A 25,424-nucleotide genomic window follows, 5' to 3' on the forward strand; every position below is an offset into this window, starting at 1 on the left:
CATATTTCTCCTTGGGCGGCAGACTGGCATCTCTCCAGAATCTGTCTTTCCTATTTCTCTCCTTGAATTTCCCACCTGCTCTAAGCTACCTTACTATAGGCCAAAGCAGCTTACTTACTAACCAATGGGAACAACATATATTCATAGCATAAAGAAAGACATCCCCCAGCATAAACACATTTCAGGTATAATAGATTTTTAAAAATTGTTTTAACAATTTAGGGTAAATAAAATAAAGGTGTTGTTATTGTACATGTGTTTTTACACAATCATCTGTACTTCTTTCCTCAAAAATATACATTAAACTTCTGACAAAGAAAATTCAACCTGGGCATTTTATATATTATCAATGATTATACTGTGTAGTTGAAGTTTTCCTTTGTCCCAACCTGCCAGCAGTTGGGACAAATCTTTCCCACTAGCATCCCCCAATTAAACTCACAGAGCCTTATATTAATTAAACTGCTTGCCCATTAGCTCAGGCCTATGACTAACTAGTTCTTACATTTAAACTAACTAACCCATAATTCTTATTTGTGTTTAGCCATGTGGCTTGGTACCTTTTCCCAGTTCTGCCTTCACATCTTGCTTCCTCTGTGTCTTGCTGGTGACTCCTGATTCAGCCTTCCTGTTCCCAGAATTCTCCTCTCTCTTTGTCCTGCCAATACTTCCTGACTGGCTACTGGCCAATCAGCACTTTATTTGTTAACCAATCAGAGCAACACATTCACAGCATACAGAGCAATACCCACAGCACTTCCCTTTTTCTTTTTTTCTTTTTTCTCATGCTCTAGACTTCTTTGGATTTTAGTATATGTCTCTTATTTGATGTTGTTCTTGTTGGTTGTAGTTTCATCTTTTCTAGGTCATTATCCCTTTTTCCTCCTGGACAATATTTGATAATCATTCTGATTGTATATAGTTTTGTATTAGGTTAGAACATTCTTATTTAGACAAAAAGGGGAGATGTAGTGGGTAGCTGTTCCAGCTTTGACCCGGAAGTACTACCCCCATTGAGGTTTCCAGTAACTGTCATGCCTATGAGGTGGGGCTGAGAGAGGAGCCCTTAAGACCCAAGATCCGGATGTGCCAACTCTCTTGGTTCCTGGATCCTGGACGTTGCGGGTAGATCGAGCAGAGTTCTCCAACGAACACTGCTGGATTGCAATATACCTTTCCTGGACCCTGTAACCCTTACTTGTAAGTTACCCCACAAAATAACCCCCCCTTTTAACTACATGGAGTTGCGTTAATACTTCCACCAATATCACTGTGTTTGTCCTTTTAAGTTCATGGAATTAATTTTATATGCAAATGGTCACTATTGTCGTACACTGCTGCCCTTGCATTCCTATTTTCAAGCAGGAAGGGAGGGAGGGAAGAGGCTGACTTCTCAAAGTTCATGACAACAGAAAAACAAGAAGACTGCCTCTGTGTGATACCAGAAAACAGTGGACGAGATGATAAAGAGTGTAGTATGCTGATTACCAGTCCATAACAGTTTTAAAGCAATCTAAATATGGTTTTGTAACCTAGGAGTTGGAGAGAGAACAAGCAGCTTAATTACCCCAGAGCGAGCATCTCATCTGGAATTTGAAGATATTTGTGGCCACCTCCACAGTATTGTGGGTAGGCCCTACCATTGTGTCCTTAAGTACAAGCTTCTAGTATGTAGTACTGAAGCACAAAAAGTAGTTGATAAATATCTTTACAAGCTAATTGACCACCAAAATAATTGTACTAATGAGGGATACAGTTAAAATAGTTCTTAGAATATTTGGTACCTATTGTGTGTACACTATGATTTTATAAATAATTTGTGGGTTTGAGCATGAAATTAGGCTTGACATTTTATGTGGATTTTAGAACGTCTACCTAGGAGCTTTGTGAATTATTGAGCCAGCTCTATATTTTCTTTAAGAAAAAAAAAATCAAACTAAAATGATGGGAGATAACTTTGGTTATTTAGCAATGGCCTGAGGTATAGTACCTTTTATAGGATGTGTCTATGAGGGAGCTTAAGGCTCTTTTTATAAGCTATCTCATTAATTCTCCCAGAATTAAGGGGCAGATATTATTATCTCTATTTTACAGTCTCTGGGCCTAAGGCATAAGAACCAAAGGTCAACTAACTTGTCCAAGGTCACATGGAAAATCTATAGGGGAATTTGAAATATTTGCTTTTCTCTTTTTTTATTTTTAATGTATTGCTTTTCTCATTTAAAACCTATATACACATTTACATGCACCAAGATAAGAAATTCATTTTGTGGTCCTTTGAAATCTAATTAAATATATTTCTCTGTTTTAATTTACCAATCACTGAGCTTTTTCTTTTTCCTTCTGTTGTTGAACACCAAGTTTTACATCTTAAAAACTCACCTTACCATGAGCATTTTTCTGTGCTCATGATAAAAGACATTAAGTATCAACAAATAAATAACTGTCTTGCCTGTAGGCTGACTCTCCATGGGAGACCATGTCTTGGAGGAGGTGGGAATGGGAGGTGGTTTCAGGGGGAAGGCTGGGGGTAGGGGGAGAGGGAGATCTGTGGTTGATATGTAAAATGAATAGAAAATTTAATAAAATAAATTTAAAAAAGAATCAGCAAATAAATCTCTGCTTAAATCTCTCTTTCTTTTAGTTTGTACAAACGGTAAAATGCTTTTCTTTTTCTTCTTTCTCTTTTCCATCCCTTGTTCCCCATGGTTTAGATTGTCCAGGAAGTGATCACATTATTTTTAGCATAGGGTAACATTTTATTTCTGTCTCAGGGGTTTCAACAGTGTTCAGACTTTTCTACTCAGTTCCTTCATTTAATCATTCCTCTTTGCCCCCACTAGTAAAGTTCTAATTGGTCCTCAACTCTGTCCTGTCATAGACACTTCGGTTCAATAACTTGTAAGGACCGCTTACAATTCCTAGTATGTTTAATAATGTCTTCTCCATTTGCATTTTATTGGAAGCTTCATTTCATTTTGTTTGTGTGTAGATCTATGAGCCTTTGAGCTTCTTCACTGGATACAATTTTTAAAGGCCTTGGATGATATTGCATACCAAATGCGTGCAAGTATACTGAGTTAATTAAGCATGACATATTGATGACCACTTCCATTCAACTACCCAGACCAGACTGTCTAACCCTGTTGCTGCTGCCTCTTTTTAGCCCTTCATTGGGGTAAATGATTTCCATACTCTTAAGTGCATGAGTTGAATGCTTTCAGACCCTGCTTTTGTACTCTGAGAACAACAGCACATGGCTATAATTGATTATGGAATTTGTAGACATGGTGGTGACTCAGGTGATTTTTAAAGCAGTTTATCTTTAATGCTCATTTATTTAGTTTATGTTGTGGTAGGTAAGGGCATTTCATTTTTTACAAATTTTCTAGGTAATTCTAGGTTGTGTGCAAACTGCAGACTCATCACTTTCTCTGTTCTACTTTATATCACCAGTAGTTAAAACAGTGCCATGACACACACAATACAGTTTTTGTCAGAAGTAAGCATACTGTCTATATTTCTACTTTAGTCCATCTTCTTTGAATATGGAGGAGACATAAATTCTGTATTATAATCCTTATTATAAAACCTAACAGTTTTTTCAATTGATTCAACTTGATGATAGATGGCATATAAGTCTCTCTCTCTTCATCACCCCCATATATTTCTCTCTTCTTCCTTTCATCCATCCACCTCTCTATTTCCAACTAAGTGAATATGTGTGACATACTATGAAAGTCGAACTTTAACCTTTGCACCAATACTTCATTTAGTTAAGCTCCAATACTAACTTTGTTCTCTTCATCAGTTTAAATGCATCACCACAGTGATTTCTATACAAGAATATAAAACATAAAATAATAAAGTATGAAACAAAGTGTAACATATAGTGATATAATGTTGATATTGCAGAACTATAGAATTCTAATGACATATTTTAAGAGCACATCAAGTGATTGGTGGGTGTATTCTCACTCATTGTGTGATACTTTTCATTTTGAGTTTTAATGTGAATAATATTTGCATTCATTTAGAAACTATATTAAGCAAAACAACTTTCATACAAAAAAGAAACTGATGAACTGAGTGCTTGGTTAAGTACTTAGTATTTTAAAATTCTAATGCTCTTCTAAAATAAGTTATGGAAATCAAAATATTCACAATCAGAATGGGGTAGGAAATCAAGAAAATGAAATGCTAAGTTCATGACAATCATTGTATAATCCATTGTGGAATTATTGCATTTATTTTTGGCATTTTTTTTCGTTAGAAGTGTAGACCGTCTCCCTGCTGTTGTGGCACTGTTTAGGGGGGAAGAAAGATCTCAGTAGAGGTTTTGAGACTACTACCTTCACCCAAAAGTTTCTATTTTTTGTATCAAAATGAAACACCATTTCTAAAATCGCTCATATTTTCTTTCTGTGTTAGTATAGTTTATGTGTCTCTGTGTTCATTTTGAACTGTTTTTTCCTTTTGATAGTTGAAACTATACCTCAAAGATCTGAAAGTCATTAAAATAGAATTTAGAATAACATTTAACCTTCCATTTGCTTTTTAGATAGACAAATACTTTTAACCCATTGCATGGCCTTCATATTTCCTGCCTTAACATCATTAATATTAATAATCATTAATATTTCACTGTTCGGCAGTGTTGGCTGAGCAGAACAGTTTTAACTTTTAAGAGAGCTGAAGTGGTGTCATTTTCAAAGGGAGACTGAATTCCTCAGACAATTCCAGATACTTTATTGCCATCTGATAAAGGCAAATGGGAGGAAATATAAAAAAAAATGAAAAGTGAGATAAACCAAAATGATTTATCTCTAGAAATGGTGCAAAATATAATGATCATATTAACAAAAAAGATAAAATTTCTTTGTGAAATAAAGTCCATGTCTCTAGGGTTTTTGTCAGGGAGTTGGTCCCATGATGTACATGCTGTCTACAGTGAAATCCTGTAACCATTTTTCCATACTACTATCCCATTCTGTGAAACATTATAAAGACCATAATAGTATTTAGTGCCCACCCATGTTAAGAGCTTGAACTAGGATAAAGAAGATTTTGCATAGACTGTATGTTCCTATTAAGCTCATTAGGAATGAAGTAGTAGCAGAAATATCAGCAATGTGCAGATTTTGCAGGAATATTTTTTCTCTGTAGCAGAATAAGGGAGAGATTTGTGGAAGCGTATATTTGTCTTTAACAAAGCCAATTTATAAATTAGGGGCAAGTGCCACAATTATTAACTTTCTCATTACTAATCCACCATGTGCAGATAATCCTTAGAACTCCACAGTCCTATTGGTCACAGTTTTGATTAGACTTTTGCACCATGAGCTTTCAAGCTACAAACAGTCAGAAAAGGTTCTTAAATTTATATTTATGTTTTGGCAACAGTAATTTTAAACTGAATACTGGAAAGGAGCAGTGTGGGCTATAAATACAGTAACTATGTATGCTTGTGTCACATTCAAATTCATGCGGAGTTAATGTATGTAGCTGTTATTAAGAGTTCCAGACAGCTAATAAGTAGCATTTAGTATATACATTATGTATCATATGTCATATCATCAATATTGTACATTCCTTTAATGTGTTAGTTTGTTCTATGTGTGATGCACCATTAGCTTTTTCCCATAATGAACTTAAATTTTGTTTTCATTATTTTGTGTAACTAAGATAACTTGCAAGTCTTATGCACAGTATATATGGCCAGGCATTGTCACTAGCACCGGTACTTGTTGGCTCTAGTTGGGTAGTTTTACAGGACAGCTAATAAACAAAATAAACTTTACACTTGATCTTAATGTGTTTGATTGAACTACAATTATGGTAAACACATGTAGTTGAGTCTTTTGATTTATTTCCCATTAATAGGATGAAGAAAGTTTTATGGGTCATCTTACTATGTACCTTACAATGTCAAATAGAGTTTTTATTGGAACAAAGTAATAAATACTTTGTAATTTCCTAATATCACATCCAAATTCTTGATTAACAGCTGCACTGATTGTAACTGAGTGCCAGCAAACATGGGTTTAAAAGTCTACATCATATGGACTTGATTTGAATGTGTTATGTCATTTGGATGAAGTATTTAAATAACATCCTTTCACAATGGGTTGATTTAGTATTTTATTTCCTCCCCAAATTGCTAACGCTTGTTTTTTATGAAATCTATTTTTGAAAAGTGTAAAAACTACTCAATGGAAAAATGTTGAATATATAAAACTAGTCTATATGATTTTAATGGATAAAATTTGGGTAAAATTTGTGTTTTCTTACCTTTCTTGCATAAGTAGATTTTGTTGTTGTTGTTTTCAATAAGAAAGGTGTAAACTCTAGGCTTTGTCTTCGTTAATATATAGTTATCCAAATATATCTCTACCTGTTTAATAATTTTGTATTGAATTCATGTCTATAAATTTTTAAGTATGTGTTTTATAGAAATAAGGTCATTTAAACTCTTATACCTTAGTGACATTCAGAATCTTTTCTCTTGCAGCCATTTCGTAGAGTGACGTTTTCTGTTGTGAGTCAGCCTCAGGACCCTCACCAGGGGTCACTGCAGAGTTGCTATGACAGCGGGCTGGAGGAGTCAGAAACACCAAGCAGTAAGAGTTCATCAGGGCCAAGACTGGGTGCCCTTCCACTCCCAGAGGACAACTATGAAAGGACCACGCCGGATGGCAGTGTTGGTGAGGCAGAGCATATGGAAAATGGTAGGGGCAAACACAACATCCACACACATAATCACGCTAGGCAGCCAGAATAATTAGGCTTGTGAAAGATAGTCTAAAATAAAAACAAAGCAGATGACACCAAAACTATTTAAAAATACTAAATACTCTGTAAAAATTCAGAAATGACAAATAAAGGAACATAATCCTGTAGATAAAATTCTTAAAATTATGCCATCATTTAGAGTAGCTCATCAGAAATAAATGAACCTAGAAATAAATTAGAACAGTTCCTGATATGAAAATGCTAAACCAGCGCACAATTGCTAAATAATAACAACTAAGAGAGGTCTTATTTGGCTCTTTTCTTCTATTCATTTTTGTCATGCAACTATTTCTTCAATTGTCACAAACCAATCTTAGTGAAAGGAAATGACCAGGAACACATTTTGTTTGAGTTTTACCTTTCCTGAATATTCAGCAATGCATTTTTGACCCTGTTCTTTTGAATGCCAGGTGAAATGGATGAGACGTGAGTAGCAGTGTCTTGCTCTCCTTAGTGTGCAGTAAATACCATTAGCACTCCTCTCCCCTTAAAGTAGATGGCTTATCCCAATTTTTGCAAGTGAAAAGGAATAAACCAAAATATAATTCTGCCTACTCTTACCTCATTGTGAGGCTATTCTCATAATTGTCACAATTCTCCTTTATGCCTTTTTGTATGTCATAAAATGATATTTCAAACAATACATGTAAAGGCTTTCACATTTGCTCATGTTCCTAAAGACAATTGTGGTATTTATTTTCTGGATTTTGAGTACCAAGTAAACATTTGAGGAATATGTTTATGCCAAACAGTGGAGTGCCAAAGCTCTTCCTAACTTCATTATTATTTCCAATGTGAAAGTGATACGGTTATATATCAGGAAAGGCATGGGAAGTGCATTCATTTTGTCTGTAGCGAATAGTTAAAATTTATGTCATTCATGTCATTCACCACCTCAATCCACTAATGAAAAAGGATCTTTTTTTCTTGCTTTATATCAGTTTCATCAGTGGTGGCATGCAAAGACGGTATATTAATGCAAAGGAAAACAAGCTTCTTTTTCAAAATTTTACCTGTGAATATTAAAATCCATCAATGAATAAATCAAAAAGTGACCCCAAGTGAAGTAGTCTAAACTAAATTGTAATAAGTAATTATCTTTCTACATTATTATTAGATTTGATACCGGAGCCTGCTGATTGACGTCCCTCTTGATCAATTATTCAGATTTTTAAATGGCATTTTGCCTCATGGCTATTAGGCTTGCTTATCTGTGTGTATGGTGGTGTGTGCTAATGTGGCAAGGAGTTTAATGTGGTCTTTCTAAAAAGCAACATTTTGTCAGTGATATTATTAAATGAGTATAACATTTTGGTTTGGATTAAAATGATGCTGAGTATATATTTAAGGCAAGTATATTAACTACTTGAGCAAAAAATAAATATTAAATTAGAAAATAACTTATATTCAATTATATATAATATATAATCCTTTTTAGTAAGACAGGGTTCATTGCACTTGGGGCTTTTATTTTATATTTAATTATCTTCTGATAATAGCACAATTAATGTTTTTTTCCTATAAATAAAGAGCATGTTGTATCACCAAACCTTTTTTGGGGGCAGATATCAGTGGTATCACTGGCATAATAAGCATAACATGGTGTTATTTTTGTGTTTGTTTTTTATTTCTTTAACTTTAAAGCCATTCCACGTTTTAAAAATAATCAGGAAACGATGCCTAATTAAAGTATAATTATGCTTGATGAGCCCACATAGGTCAATTTTCAGAAAACATGCATGTCATGAAAAAAAGGAGAGGGTAGTATATAAGTAGAAGAGAAAGTTGACTGAAAAACATTTGCTAATGAAGGTTCCAGTTCTTTTTCATAGCCACGCATCTCATAACCTATCAACAGAAAAAGCCATGGTAACATAACCAGTTTTCCTACACATGACTAACACTTGATGCACAGGGTCTATATGAGCGATTTGTCATTTGCTGCTGCCTCTGAACTATGTTGTACCTGATCTATATATAATTGCAGAAGGCGATGAGATGCGCTCTGACTCCAGACACAACAGTTGATGTTTAAGTAACAGTTCTGTTTGGATCTACATCTGATAAATTCTCCTCTAGATATAAAGTGTAATTGTATTGCTTGAGTTTGTGTAATTTCATTTTCAATATCGATGGGCCATTCTGACATAAATAGAATTGGAACTGAAACCTGTCAAGTATTCATTTATTATATTTAATTGGAATACAGATAATCTGTAGTTTTTTGCTTGGTTAGGTTTTAATCAGGATTTATTTTGATTTGCATTCGGATTCTCCATGAACATGCCATTTTGCTACATGCTGTCCTACTTCCTAATTATTACTATTTCAAATATTTTCCTTCAGTTTTAACCTATATGAAACTGTGCACAAATCATTACCTGTCTTGGATTAACTCTCTTGGAAAGTTTAGAAGATAGTTTGTAGCATGGTAACATATGGCATTGCAATGCCATGTCACAATCTAGAAATAAGTTAGGGTAAATAATAAGATGTCAAAGATGCTGTGCCAAGGAATTCACTGAAAGAGAAAATTGAAATAAAAATGCACTTCAGTGTATTTACATTTTACTAAAATTTGTTTTGATCTTTTGTAACTCTTTATAAAAATAATTTCATTAATAAGACCCATGACTTTTTTTTCCTGTTTAGCTAGCTTTATATAGTCCTACTGTGAGGAAAATATAGCACAGTGTTAAAATGAACATAATTTGTTATAACCTGAATAAAGTAGAGTCTCACTATTTTGAAATTCCAGGTTATTTCTAGAAAGTTTAATAGCACTTATGCCAGGTAGACACTTTAAGAAAGTTACATATTTATCCATAAATAGGATCACCAATACATTCCTTTTCTTTTAATTAATAAATATCAACATTGTGATTTAATGTTGATGTTTTATTGATAAAATTGATATAATTGGTTATTTGACAGCTTATTAAAATTTTAATGCAAGAATATGTTTTAAAATATGAGTGTGGTACAAAGTTATGATAAAATTTTGGGTGATAAAAATATCTGAAACCTGTATCAAGGAACTGATCATTCAAGAAGGGAGTAAATATAGGCATAAAGGCATCATTACATTAAAAACAAATATTGACTACGTCTATCTTGCTCTTTCTTTCTTTCTTTTTTTTTTTTTTTTTTTTTTTTTTGGTTTTTCGAGACAGGGTTTCTCTGTGTAGCTTTGCACCTTTTCCTGGAACTCACTTGGTAGCCCAGGCTGGCCTCGAACTCACAGAGATCCGCCTGCCTCTGCCTTCCAAGTGCTGGGATTAAAGGCGTGTGCCACCACCGCCCGACGCTCTTTCTTAATAGTGAACTACTCTTCATAATTTCTCTTGAAATGGTATTTCACTTTCATTGGGGCTATTGTATTTATCTTGGTCCTCATCTGTAAGCCCTGGACTGTTTATTCCTTTAAAAGTCCTGCTCTGAATCAACTTTGCAAAGCCACATTGCCTTTGCTATATATGACTTTAATATATTTGGGGCACCATAAGCTCAGATTCAGAAAACACTCTACTTGGCTTCTAATTGAAACATTGTCATCAGTGGTGGGCTGATCGCATAACTCTTTTGAGTTTGTGTCTGATTATTTTCATGGCAGTGAAATAAATTAACTTTGAAATCTCACTGTAGCCCAACAATCTATGATTTTGACTTTACATCTGATCCTTCTATCTTTTAGTCTACCTTCATTTTAGAGATATAAAGATAGGTATACAGACAGCAGACATAGAGACAGACAGACACACACACACACACACACACACACACACACACACACACACACACACACACACACATTCAGAGAGGGGTAGGGGGAAAGAGACAGGAAAAGGGAGAGGGGCATCTCGTAGTGAGGTGGGCAGTGAGTTTTATGTGTATTATGTGGGCAAGGCAGTAGTAATTCTAAGGCCTGCCTCACAGCCCACATAACATCTGTGCATTCTAATAGTAGATTACATTTATCACATAAATCAAAGAAGAGGGCTGAGTCAGGGCTGTGATTTCTGATCAGGTGGGTGGACATGTTGGCATTACAGCAGGCCAGTGTGGGTGACAGTTTCGGAACCTCCTTCAAATCACACAATGCAAGAACCATCTGGAGATGTATTTCACCAGGACTGCAGTGCCCTTCACATACATTAGGTGTTATTAATTCATGCCACAGTAGAGGAAGGATTGTTACTTCTTATTTGACATCTAAGTGGGTCAGAGTAAGAATGGACAAAGGGTATGTATATTTTCTTTAGGTAAACTTTCATAATACAGCATTAGGCAGGCTTTAAAAAATTAAAGGAGGTGAGAAATTTGATCCTTCTAAATCCTCAATTAAACTGAATGGATTTATTTTTTTCAAAACTTTATAAGTACATTTAACCTTTTCCAGTTATAATTTCGAATTCCATTTCTAAACTTTGTCAGCCTTATATAAGGTTGGCTCTATTACTTTATTCATGCCCATGTCTTGTCTGTCTCTTCATTTCGCATGCTTTTAGTAGCATTTAGAATACCTTGATCCTGGAAATTAAAACACGGTACAGTGCACGGCGAACCCATTTTCTCTTTGGCATTACATTTTCACATTACATTCAGATGAACATGAGCATTCATTAGGAAAATCTGTTTTCCTGTGGCCAAGCAAAATGAGAATGGAAACCAAGCACATTTTTATGTGGAGTCAAGCATCCTCTGTCATCTCTTCACCCAATATCCATCTCTAGTGACAGAGGAAAAGCATTCTTGTGTAATTGATGTTATCATATGATGTTTTCATTTAGACCGAGCTGTGTAGCAAATTTTTTCACCTATCACCAGATCCTTATATATGTGTGAATAGCACAGCTTTGAAATTCAAAATAAATATCTTGCATTATTTTCTATTGGAGGAAACTACTATGCCTTGCTAAGGATTTATTTTCTGAGTTCTGCATGTCTCCTTGTCAATCTAGTTGCTAGTATTTCACTGAGAGTATGTTTTTCTACTTTTCCAGCCATCTGAGACATGGCTCTATACCTCCCGAATGTCCTCGAGAAATCTGTATGTCTCCACTTCCAGACGATGACCTTGTTCTTCCTTCTTCCCAGTGATTAAACAGAGACAGTGATTAGAGATGTTGTCAGGACTCAGCCAATCAAGACTTGGGCTGCAGCTGTTCTGCAGCCTGCCAGTAAAGGGAGCAGTACAAGCTAAAACAATCTAAGATGATACTGTCCTAGAAGACACTGAGAGGGGCTGTGGACAGAATCTAGTGGCTTGAAAACAGGTCTTGAAGCCTAAAAGCATCATTTGAATCCTATTTCCATCTTTCTCTAAGAGTGTAATTTTTTAGCACTATACTTAGCCCCAGTTTCTTCTAGCACAAACCGCAGCTTTGTAGAAGAAAACGATTCTGCTGAGATAAATAATTTGTATATAAGTGTGATGTTAAATCTATTATATAAAAAGGTTAAAAGTTTTGCTATTATTTAAAGAGTTAGGAACAGCAATCTTTATTATTAAATTTAGGTGGATTTGATGTAACTTAATATCTGAATTTTCCATAAAATGTTTACTATTACAAAGACAGTATGTTAAAATTAACAGTCAAAGTATTCTCACCATGAATAGTTTCTACCCAGTTTCCTTCCTGGTGGAGAGCTATGGGGCGAACCAGGTGGAGATGGGGAAGAACAAGGGTACAAAAAGATTGGCAAGAAGCCTTCTGTGTTCTTGACATCAAATCAACCTGAATGTTTCTACCATTCAAGTTTGGGCAGTGTCAATATTAACCTTGTAGCACATTTTTTTTTCTTTTAAAAAAGATTTTGCAGCCAGGCAATGGTGGTACATGCTTTTAATCCCAGCACACTGGAGGCAGAGGCAAGTGGATCTCTGTTAGTTCAAGGCCAGCCAAAGCCACAAAGAAACCCTGTCTCGAAGAACAAAACAAACAAGCAAACAAAAAACAACAGAATTTTTGCAGTTTGTAGTTTATATTCATTTTTTTCATTGAGTCCATTATTCTTCAGGTATAGATTTCTCTTTGAATGGCTGGAAAATAGTCACACTTACAGGGGAAATGAAATAAGAGTGTTCAATTAATATGGTTATCCAACTCCCAATCCTTTCTCTTCTAATCTTAGTATTAATAATTGATGCTGATAAAATGTGTGGCCATGTTACCCTTTTTATTGTAACTTTGTCCTTTAAAGCTACATCACTCTGCTGAACTCTTATGACATTTAAAAAGAGAATAAGCCCTCATCAAACCTCCAAGTGACTTTGGAGGCCCGTTAGTGGGCTTGCTCCCATCAGACACTCAAAGCATGGGGTTCTGAGAAATTTTACCCCTAATTGAAAATACATTGCTTTATTAACTCCTTATTTACTTAAGGGGTTTATTATAACCTTTCCTGTTTTTTCCTACAGGTGCACACACACACACACACACACACACACACACACACACACACACACACACACACACACAATCTCTGTCTTTCTGTCTCTGTCCTTCTGTTCTCTCTCCATCTCTTTCTCTCTTCTTGTATTTTTCCCTCTCAGTTTTTACACAGAATGTGTATGAAAACATGAGATTTGAGAGTAATCTTAAGTGGCCTTCTCAGTGACAAAAGGGAAAAAGAAAAGAAAAGTGTGATTGGTCTTTGAAAGTGTAGTTAGTATGCCTAATCTCTGGGTCTAGCTCATACACTGAGAAACTAATCTGTTTCAATATTCCTCTTGTGGAGAAAAAAAACTTTCTGTTTACCTCTTCTATTGCAGCTTTTTTTTAAAGCAAAGTGTTTTCTCCTTGAGTAAAGCCATGTAAAGCAATATCCCTTAAAACCCTTGTTTCATGATTATATAGAAACAAAACTATGGTTATTCATCTTGACTCAACAAACAGGTATTGAAATTGAAATATGACCAAGGCTTTTTGCTGAAGCTTGAGTAAATGAAAAAGATTCCCTGCTTTCAGAATGTAGTTTCTTTCTGTCTGGAGATGCAGCCTTTATTGTTGTGAATTAGATAGGATACAGAAAGGAGCAAAGCCACCAAGAGGTTCAGACTGATGCAGGAAACAAAGCAAGGAAAAAGACATTGTATCAGCAAACAACTAGAAGTGCATTTCTATTTTACAAATGAAGTTGCAGGCTGTAAGGAAGCTTGAAATATTGCTTACCTCATATCCTCTTCATCTGTGTTCAACTTAATTTAAATAAAATAATTACACTGTCTGGGAAGCTTTATGTTAAATCAGATATCTTTAAATCATTCAGGATTTATAAAGTCATTGTTAATATTTCTTCTTGTGTCTCTGTGTCCATACACGTATGTATGGAGGTATGTACATGTGCGTATGTGGGCATTCATGTGGGGGGCAGATGTCAGATAAATGGTGGGTTTTCCCTTCCATTGCAGTACACCTTCCTTTTTCAGACAGTCTCTCACTGCACCTAGAGCTAAGCGATCTACTCCCCCAGCCTGCCCCTGAGCTCTAGGGACCCTGTCTCTCCATGCCTGTGCTAGGATTACAGGTGCTGCACTGGCCTGGCTTTTCCACATGGATGCTGGAGATAATTTAGAGTCTCATTTTTGTGTTGCAAGCACTGTACCAAGGGAGTCACAGTCTCGGGCTCTGAATCTCTCTCTGTCTCTCTGTCTCTGTCTCTCTGTCTCTCTGTCTCTCTTTCTCTCTCTCTGTCTCTCTCTCTCTGTCTCTCTCTCTTCTCTCTGTCTCTGTCTCTGTCTGTCTGTCTCTCTGTCTCTCTCTCTCTCACACACACACATCTCACTATGTATGTATCACTGCCCTGAAATTGCTATTTAGATCAAATTGGCCATGACCCCACAGAAATTCATCTGCCTCTGGCCCTCATGTCTTGGGATTATAGTCATGTGCTATCTTTTTTTTTAATATGATTTTTTTTTTCATTTTATATACCAATCCCAGTTCCCCGTCCTTCTTTCCCCTCCCCTCCCCATCTCCCTCCATCCCACCCCCTATCTACTCCTCAGGGAGGTAAGTAAGGCCTCCCTTGAGGAGTCAACAAAGTCTGGCATACTAAGTTGAGGAAGGACCAAGCCCCTCCCCACTATGTCATGGCTGAGCAAGGTATCCCACCCTTGGGAATGTGTTCCAAAAAGTCATTTCATGCCCCCAGGGTAAGTCCTGGTCCCACTGCCAGGGGCTGCAAAAACAGATCTAACCACACACCTGTCTTAAAATCTGCTACTTTTCTATTTTTCCATACACTTTCCTTCTTTCTTTTTTTTTTTTAGTGCTAAATGGAGTTATTATAATTTTTAGACGTTAGTATTGACATAATTGGCAAAAAAAAAAAAAAAAAAAAGATTCAGGTCTGCTCTATAAAACAAATTAAGCCGGGCGTTGGTGGCGCATGCCTTTAATCCCAGCACTTGGGAGGCAGAGGCAGGCGGATCTCTGTGAGTTCGAGGCCAGCCTGGGATACCAAGTGAGCCCCAGGAAAGGCACAAAGCTACACAGAGAAACCCTGTCTCGAAAAAAAACCAAAAAAAAAAAATTAATTGCTTATCAAAGTGGCCAATACTACATATATTTATTTTTCCAATAAGGCCTTGCAAATTTAGTAAGACCCTATAAAGACTGTTTTTTATGCCATCCCTGTGTTCAGGAGACCAGTTATTGTTCAGGTTTATTTGATGAATATATTACATTACAGTAGATTGGATTCAATAAGCTTATTTAGAAAATACTAAAAAAATATTCCATTCTTTGTGTTCATTTGAAATTGTTTGTATTGTGACACATTCCATTGTTATCTACAGGTTGGGCAGTTAGTTTGCTTTGTTTTAAAGTCTTGATTTGAATAAGGTTTACTTAATTCTTGCAGGCAGAGTTTTGACATTGGGTCTTATTATCTTGTTTGCATTTCCAATCCTGTCCAGAAAACATGATTAACTTTCTATTAAAAGTATGAGAAAATATGTGACACATGCAGATTTAAGTGCTTCCTCCAAACAGACTTTTACTGTTAATATGTAGCATTCTCAAGGGAAATGACCTTTTATACTATATATGTTCAAATGAAATCTATGACAAGCCTAAAGATGTTTTAGAAATAAACATATTATAGAATCAGCAGCAAGCTGTTTAAAAATCTTTTTCTTTAGTGTTTTTTTTTTTATTTTTTTTTTTCGAGACAAGGTCTCTCAGTTGATTTTTTTTCAATCTGGTGTAAAGTGATCATCATCTACTTTTGTGAAATCACTGGATACCAATACATGATCTACTACAGGCACATGCTCTGAAGTTGCATTCTTCTGAGCCACACTGCCTTCTGCTGAATTGTGTATATTGTTTCTCTTCTATGTGAGGGCATATGTCACTGAACCTGGACCCACAGTGAAAGTTCATAGATGTTATAGTGGAAACTCTATACAATCCCAGAATGTGGAGTATTATAAGAATTCAAAGTTAAATGAATCAATTGATTTCAAATAAAACATTTAGTCCATTAAAATTCCAACTCAAGAGCCAAAGGTGAATGCTCTTTGCTTTCTACAGCCTTCAATATTGTGATGTAGAATTTTGTGGACATAATTAAATGTGTTAAAGTAATATGAAAAGTTTAAATACTGTAAGTAATATAGGAGGTTTGATATACTGGAGGTATGAAGAATTGTAATCAAAACTTGAGTGTGTGTGTATACAATATGACTGTGTATATACAAAGATGTACACATTTGTACATCTATATACGCAATATAGTATATACATGAATATGTATATTTGATAAACAGAAATATAGAGTTATTGGAAATAGTAAGCGATACCAGGAATTGCAATGGAGAGGGCAGGGAACAAAACCTGCTGTTTGCCAACTTGGATTAAATGAAAACAGTAGCACGTTTCCATAGGAACGAGCATTGTTAAAGCATGTCAAATTTAAGATGTCATTGAATAATATGGGTAATATTTATTAAGTCATAGGAACAATATATCTGAAACTTGGGGATTACACAAGCATAAAATTTAAGGTTTAGAAGTCATTAGTATGCTGGCCATGGTGAACCGTTTGGAATAGGTAAGACACCATTTATGCATATGACATCAAGTAAAAGTTGATACTGAAAGCAGGGTCCTAAAAGGTATTGGGATGTAAGAGGATGATGGAGAACACAGTTTTCATTTGAAGTGACTGAAAAGTATTTTAAAAATAAAATAAAACAAATAAACGAAAAACATGTGGCAGATGAAAGGGATGAGTAATGATTAGAAAGTACTTACTGGATCCCTGACTCCGTAGGAATCAGTATTTAAGCAGAAAACACAGTAGTTTACATATCTTGGTTTGTAGAGAGTTTTAAAACATTAAGATGGTCAATTCCCTGTATTCTTATGTTCATTTATGCTCCATTCAAATTTCATTTTATGGCAAACTGCTTATAAACAGGATCTTGCCCTTTTTTCTGTGGATGATATGATTGAAATAATCTCTGTACTGGATGTCCAAAAGAATAAAACATGTTCAGTTTATTTATAGGAACCAAACAGGAGCCATTTATTTCTGATATAGAATTGGTGGAAGTTAGATAGCTGGGGAAACTGGAGATCAAAAATTGTATGATAAATACATATTTGAGAAAAACCAAGATGAGGTCAGCAAAGGAAACCCTATGATTGCATCACTTTATATTAATGTTAATGACCTGATGTCAAGAATTATAATTTATGCTTTCATTTTCAAGATGCTTTGAGACAATTTTCTTCAGAGTCTGAAATCTCTAATAAATTGCTTTTGCTGTCTTTTCTTAAATGCTGTAAATATTTTTTTCAACGAAACTAGTTATAATCTTCTATTTGGACTTTCAGCTATTATTTTATTTTATAGTGCTAAATAATGTTTACATTTCACATGACTGAGATGAAAGAAATATTTGAATTGTTGAAATTGTGATGAGATCAAGTCACTGATGACATTGCCATGGTCTTGCTCAAGACGTTTAGGGTTGAGATTCAAAGATCTTTGACACTGAGACAGTGAATAATGTGATTGGATGTCATTACCACAATTGCAAGTAGATGTGCTTCAGAACGGAAAACAATAAAATTAGAATTGAAATGACAACTGCGTTTGAACTGTGTAGCACAATGATGTCTAAGTGCAGCACAATTCACATATCCATAACACCACAAAAGTGCAGTGTCAATGATGCCTCCACTGAATTGCAGAATCCACAGGAGGAGATGCCTCCAGATATATCATGTGCATAGACTTACTAATAACAATTTGGCAGGACAATGTTGCTTTTTATGTTGTTTTATCCATACAAGTTTAACCATGAATGCCACATAAATTTTTCTTTCTGTGTGTTCACTGTTGCTTAGTAGGAATTCATGAATAAAGATCATATTGGTGAAAGGCATTCTGTAGCTCACGACAGGCTTACTATTGATAATTACTATTTAATAACTTCTCAGTAAAAATGGGAGCTGATAAGAATATGTTTCCTTGATATCTCTAGACTATCTGGAAATGTCCCTTTTCCCCCTTTAGGATATTCTCTGTCCATTGACTTGGAGCAGCATATAAAATTATAGTATGCAAAGCTTGTACTAGAATTATCTTTCTAAATATATGAAACACACTTCTATCAGGGCTTCAGAATCAGAGCCAAAGATGGTACCTAATTCTTAACAGTAAGAGTGTGTTGTTGGATTGCAATATTGGTTCAATAAATTTAGAACAAGAGAATTTCCCTTTCTGGAGACAGGATGGTCTTGCCTTTCTTCCAAAAGCAATATCCTTTATTTAAGAGGATCCGGCAGAAATCACAGTACTTTTTAAAATATTCAGTGATGAGGATGGACTCAGGGGAGCTTTTGAGCTCAGACCCATGAGATCTAACTGGGCCTGCAGAAGAACTTTGTATAGACAAAGAAATCTGAAACACTGAGTCCTTAGAATTCTTCCATTTAGTACCCTTATCAATACTGGGTTCTAACCCAATTTCATGTCTCTAATTAAAGAATATTTTCTGTCCTCTTTAGGCTTTAAACCCTTAATGGATTTACATATTCTTTCTTGAAATATATAAATTATATTCTCAACATTAGCTTCAAAAATGTATGTATAATCAAAACTTGTGACTCCATACACCTGAGATACTCAATAAGCTGTCTTTACAGTACCTTTAGTATTCAGGAAAAATACTTCAATGTTTATAGGCCTTGGTGATACTTGACATCCAAATTATGGATAAGAACTATATCCCTGTTTGGTACACATTTGATGCAATAGGCATTAATCTGCTCCTCACTTGTAAAAAGCTCTGTCTTTAATTTATCAAATTGAAGGAAATTGAGTCTCAAGGTCCCATCTTTATTCTTTTCCTTTGCATCAGTTGAAGCAATGTTGAGGATACATCATCTTTGAACAAGTGGCTGGAAGCAGCATGTTCACTCTGAAGCATATTTTATCAGAGATTTTCCCTTTCAGCTCACTGCCCTTTATGGGATGTGATCAATTGTATTCTGCCTTCACCATTTCTCTGTAAATTCAATTTTGAAAGCCTTTGCTAGTTTCCTGGACAACCTGGGTTCATCTCTTTCTCCAAGAATAATGAAGATCTGAAATCTAATTCTAGCCTATTTTTAACCCCAGCTTGTTTTTATCTTCTTTTGTGAAATCAAACCCACATGCTTTTCTTTTGCAGCACATGTCTGAGTATTCTTAGTGTCCTCAGGCTCAAGGAACCATTAAATTAGTTCCATCAATTGTCCATGGGTTTACAGCTACTCAGGTGTGTTTTTCTTAGGTATCCAATATTTAATTTTAGAGCACAGAGAACAGAACTTCTGAGTAGATTGTTCTGCTTCTGGTATCTTAAATGTTTTTAAAAATAGAAGGTGAAATACATTACCATTCTGACAGTAATGAAAAGCTCTGAGTTCCTCTGATAGTCATTTTATTTCTGAAGGAGAGTTAGGATTGTCCCAGAGTCAGAGCCTCAGCTTTCACACTTGATTAGTCTACTTCTAGAAAACTTATTCCTTTGCTTCCTAGACTGAACCCACCATTCCTTCCACTCTGTCTTACTGAAACCTTGTCTAAGGCCTTTTGGGAAATAAATAATTCATTTTCTTTATTGGAAGTCATTATATTTGTGTTATTTCAGATTATCATATTTCTCTTTTCCTTTGGGATATCTTCTAGAAGTGCCTTCACAAATTTGCAGGTTTTTTTAAAGGTCTCTTAAAATATAACAAATTCTACTATCTCACAACTTGTAATTTAATATATGTACTTGCCAATAATTAGAGCTACATGTCTCAAAAACTCCATCAATTTGAACAAGAGATGCTGAGTTAATTTATGTACTGTTTCTCCATTTATGTCCACAAAACTATGACAATCTCTCTCTCTCTCTCTCTCTCTCTCTCTCTCTCTCTCTCTCTCTCTCTCTCTCTCTCTCTCACACACACACACACACACACACACACACACTGAAAGTAAGCATTAGTACAGTAATGTTAATTAAGTGCTTAGTAATTTACACAGTTGTTAAAATCATTCTAGAATATACTTTCCTTTTCCCTATGTTAAATCAGACTTCAGATTTATAATAATAGATACATGACTTTTGTCAACTGTTTGCTGCTATTATTTATCTTTAGCCAGGAATGTGAGCTTTCTCTTGGCCCTGTTGAATCCTCTATTGGATTCCGATTCTCTGTGCTTAGAACACATGGATTTTATTTGCTGTACAAGTTCCAGTGTTTATTACAAATATAATTATGTCAGAACAATAGAAAAAGAAAATATTGTAATGTCACATTTGTTTTCTGCTAGTCAAATGGCTTTTATTTTCAAGAGTCCTGCATATGTTTTACTAAATTTATTGATGAGGAATAGTAAATGTCAGAAATGAGTATCTAATAAGATATTGGTCAATATCTATTAAAGACCTTCAGTGCCAGGACCAGAGTAGTTCTCAACGACATTACAAACAATACCAAATACTAAGGACAAAAGTAGAGCATAGTAAGGATCATAGCCAATATCAGAGAGTGGGTAAAATCTGCCAATTAGGCACCCATTCACATCTCTTAAGAAGATACCCATTGAAACTGCTAATTAAACCAAATAAATTTATAACTCTAAAATCAACTTTTGTGGGGCATTTGAGATAATTTTAGGAGCACAGTGCAAAACATTCCATTACAATACAGTTCAAGCATGAAAATATAGAGCAACCAAGTCATTGGAAGTTTTTCTTATGAAGGACACGAATTAGACATCCATTCACTCATCCTCCTACACACACAGGAAACCACCAGGAAAGAATAGCAAGAAGTTTATAAGACAAATGGAACATCAGCATTATTAAATATCTAAAAATAAAATATCAACAGCATAAGGGAGAATTAGGATAATAAACTAATACTTTTATAGCACATAATGACCTACTCAGGGATGTTACACATCCATCTGCTTTATGGAATCACCCTAATGAAAATAATATTATCTATATTCCTAGATGAAATAAGAATATGTGTAAAATCTTAGGTGTCTAAACTATACTAGGTGTTATTAATTTTTGCACTATTTTACATCTATTAGATAGAAATGACTACATTTGCATTATTTTATTTAATGCATTAATAAACCTATTTAGCCAGGACAATTATTACTATTTTTTAACATTCACTTTTATTTTATGAATTTTATGAAGATTTTTCTGCACATCTGTGTGCATTCATACCATGTGCATGAATGTGCTTGCTGAGGCCAAAGGGAGCATCAGAGACCCTGACATTAGAGTCACTGAAAGTAGTGAACCACTATGTGAGTACTAGGAATTAAGCTCAGGTCCCTTGGAAGGACAACTAATGTTTTTAACCACTGAGCTACTCCTCCATCTCTAAACTATTTCTAATTTAAAAACACACAGATATGAAACATAGCTTTTGTTTCATACACTTATTTGTTGTTTAATTCTGAGCAAAGCACTTCTTCTCTTGCTGCCTCATTGTTTAAGGCAAGCAATAACTTCATGCCTGTCATCCTTTGTACAGAATTCTTCTTAGATGTTTGTTTACGAGAAATCACAGTGAGTTTGGCCCAGTGGTACAAGTCTATAATCCCAACACTTGGGAGGTAAAGACAGGTAGACTCTGTGAATTCACAGACAGATGGTCTTATAGCAAGCTCAGGACAGCCAGGTCTATAAAATGACAACACGTCTCAAATAAACAAACAAACAAATCTCAAAAATAAAAAGTACAAAAGAAAACATGGTGTGTTTTTTTTCAGGCTTTTGCATAAATCAATATCTTATTTCATCATTATAACCAATCTGATCATGGCTTTGACATGAGCCAGGTATTCATGTCACTAAACCAGAAAGAGACTAATAGGTGTGGTTTTATTTGTCTTAATTTTATTTGTTGATGGGTTTTAGAATAACAAGATAATATATGTTACCCCAGATAGAATGAATGTCAGGTTTATATTCACTTCTTAAATTTGATGGTTCTATTTCATTGGTATTTTACACACACCCCCCCTCCCCCACACACACACCGAGGAGGCAGTGCAGTGCAAGTGCATAAGGCTATGTAAGGAAACTAGGGAATTATTCATTAGGAATAAGATTCCAAATTTATTTTCTAGACTTCAAAATAAGGTAGAAACAAACAATTCCCTTTTAATTAGGAAAACTATTCAGTGAAGTAAGTGAAAAATGATGCTTGAACAAGTTATTTAATACGATTAACATTGTGTCAGTAGGGCTGCATGTTTCTAATCAGGCAAAAAGTCAGCTAAATTTATAAAATCAGATATTTTATAAATGTAGTAAATATTTCATATGTGTATAACTGCCTTAAAATTTCTAAAGAACCCACATAATTTTTATAATATATTAATAAATTAGAAAATGTCTTAACTTTTTAAGACATGGGCACACATGTGCAACACGTCCCCACTCTCTAGAGAATGCTTACTTTAATTATACTTACCAATGATCTAAATTATTAGGCTTGCTTAAACTTGCTTAAGTTAATAAGACTCATTAGCTGTAGTTACCAGTTCAAATAAAATGGAAAGCATTTCAAATAACTTTCATGAAGATATGGAAAAGGAATACATATTGTGTACAGAGAAAAAAATCCATCATTTCTCACTCTTACTACTGTATCTTATGGAATCATTCAATAATTAAGAACAGTTATGCCTTACAGAAATATATTTATAACTCATTGGAGGCAGCATTTAAGATGTGTAATTTTTCCTTCTAAAGGAAGAATGATGTTTAAGTTTTAAATTAAAGGAAGAAAAATAAATTTTTAAAAATTAAAACTATAGGATTATGCATTTTGAGAGAATGCACATGCAGAAAAGATGTGTGGCTCAAAGATGGTAAGGTAAAAATACTTGTTTCCACTGAGAAGCTGGCATTGTTAGTTTGCTCGTAATTGACCTAGTCATTAAGCAACTCTCAGCCCCCATCTGTCCCTGCTGTTCTTTTGCTATCATCAAATACATCTTCCCATTTGTGAAGAGGTTTCCATTTTATTCCAGAGAGGAAGCAGGGCATCTCTGAAGTGGATAGGGTTGTTCCTAACTTCAACAGGGAGAAAGAGAACAGAAACAATATAGCAGCATAGCAAGATGTCTGCCTCCAAGATCTTTCATTTCAGCAGCTGAGAAATATTGCTACATGTTATTGCTAAGACACACATTATTATACTAAGTGAAGGTTACTGCCCTTGATTCCCAAGGCTGAAAGGGTACATTTTTAATAAATTTTACACTTCATTTAGCTGGTCCCCATATTGATTGGACTTTATGAATTACCTAGTTGTACCTGATGTGCATTTCTAAGGGCAAAGTTTTTAACTTGTGGAGTAACATGCAGGGAATTCGGCTTGTAAGTTACTGTATAGTTTTGATATATGTTCTGAAATTCATGAATGAACTTTAAGAAGACAGAGCAATGCATTGCTCACTGTGAAAACACATGCACACACACACTCACACATCTCAGGTCAGATAGTAGACTGGACTATACACGTTACAACCTGTCTAGGGAATTACTTGTGTAATGAAGTATATGTTCAGAAATAATTTTATTTTGGAAGCTATTAGCTAAATCAATGGCTTAATACACTGCAAACTTGATAGTATGAAGAGTTGGATATTTAAAGATATAATATACTCTACAGTAAAATGTAGTTCTATGAAATTGCAGTTAGAATATTTGTAGTATATGCACCTTGAAAATTAAGTATCTTTTCTTATTATTTAATACACCACCATGGTATATGACATAATGCTTTAGCTAAAATGTTAACAAAAAACTATAAGACTTAACATAAGGAATTGTTTTCCTAACTTTTTTTAGGGTGTTTTGCCCCATCAAGAATAAGAGTTGATGCTGTCCATTTGTAAATGTATAAGGATATATTGGAATATTTAAAATACTGCTTCAGAGCTATTCCACCAGATGATCTCAACTATTTTTTTTTCATTTTAAAATACCTTTTATACCTAATGCTGTTTTTTAAAGATTTATTTTTTTCTTAAATACAAGATTAGGAAAGCGCTTAGACTTGGCAGTACTGATACGAACGGATTTCAGAAACAGCAACAAAACCTCTTGTCTTCAGATGGATGCGAACAGAGTTTGTCTTTCAAGTTTCTGTTGAAAATCTCCAGTAATCCAATGTAAAAGCATCAGTTATTCATTATAACCATTTCAGTATTGCAGTCTATTAGGTTTTTATGCTCTTTTTCTTCTCACTGGAAGCCAGCCATAACTGTCCTTGGCTTCTACAATGCTTGTTATAATAAAGTCCTTTGGATATTCCTGTAATAATACTTTGTGGATGCAAATCAAGATAGACCCAACTGTTCACCGACTTCTCTTTAATAGTGAATTGTATTCTTGGTAGATTCCAGCAGTTATTTTTTCTATGGAAATAAAGGTTTAGTGTTGAAATAGTACTTATTTATTTATTTACAGCACTGAACAGTATCACAGCCATGCCTAAGAAAATTGCTTCATAAAATGCTTGGTAATGTAAATGTGAGAATGAAAGTTATATATCGTATGATTTATTGAAATTATGGCTTGTAGGAACATGATCATCTCTATAAAGGAATCTAATATACATGTTGGGGAATAGTCCAATGATGCCTAGTAAAAAAGGATGCTGCTGTAATATCTGCAAAGCAGGTACCTGTCCAGATTTATGCCTTTGGCATTTCTAATCATGCATGGCCCGGCTGTGCAAATCTGAATTTGATGTAGGAAAATTTAAAATAAGCATTTATTTCTGAAGCATTTTTCTTTCACAGAAGATAACATTCTAAGGCTATACTGCTTTTGATTGATTTCCTCATCCACTTCTTATATTAGAAAGAAATGGATTTGTCTGTTTCGAGTAGGATCTTTAATTGAATTCATAACAGAGGAAACCTAGGTCAGTGATGATATGGCCTGGAATCTGAGTCTAGTACCTACCCCAGACAACTTAGTATGGCAGGTAACAGGACTCGGGACTGCACCAATATTCTCTATGGATATAACTATTGAAATATGTTTAAATTATTTTGTGTTCTACCAGAAATTAGACCTTTAAAAATAT

The 25,424-nt window shown here is 34.8% G+C and overlaps 1 protein-coding gene across 11 annotated transcripts in view; it reads left to right on the forward strand.

The window, feature by feature from the left end:
• Pcdh7 (protocadherin 7) overlaps positions 1–25,424 on the forward strand; it is a 420,558-nt gene that overhangs the window by 200,718 nt on the left and 194,416 nt on the right. For 5 of the 11 annotated variants that reach the window (XM_076546313.1, XM_016009670.3, XM_006991393.4 and 2 more), the window contains one exon: positions 6,512–6,728. The exons of 1 other annotated variant lie outside the window; for it this stretch is intronic. In XM_076546313.1, the coding sequence (XP_076402428.1) occupies positions 6,512–6,728 (217 nt within the window). The remainder of the gene's footprint in view (positions 1–6,511; positions 6,729–25,424) is intronic. 5 more of the 11 variants (XM_076546314.1, XM_006991394.4, XM_076546318.1 and 2 more) reach the window with 2 other exon arrangements.

This window comes from Peromyscus maniculatus, chromosome 10 (genome assembly GCF_049852395.1).
Source record: "Peromyscus maniculatus bairdii isolate BWxNUB_F1_BW_parent chromosome 10, HU_Pman_BW_mat_3.1, whole genome shotgun sequence".
Taxonomy (NCBI): domain Eukaryota; kingdom Metazoa; phylum Chordata; class Mammalia; order Rodentia; family Cricetidae; genus Peromyscus; species Peromyscus maniculatus.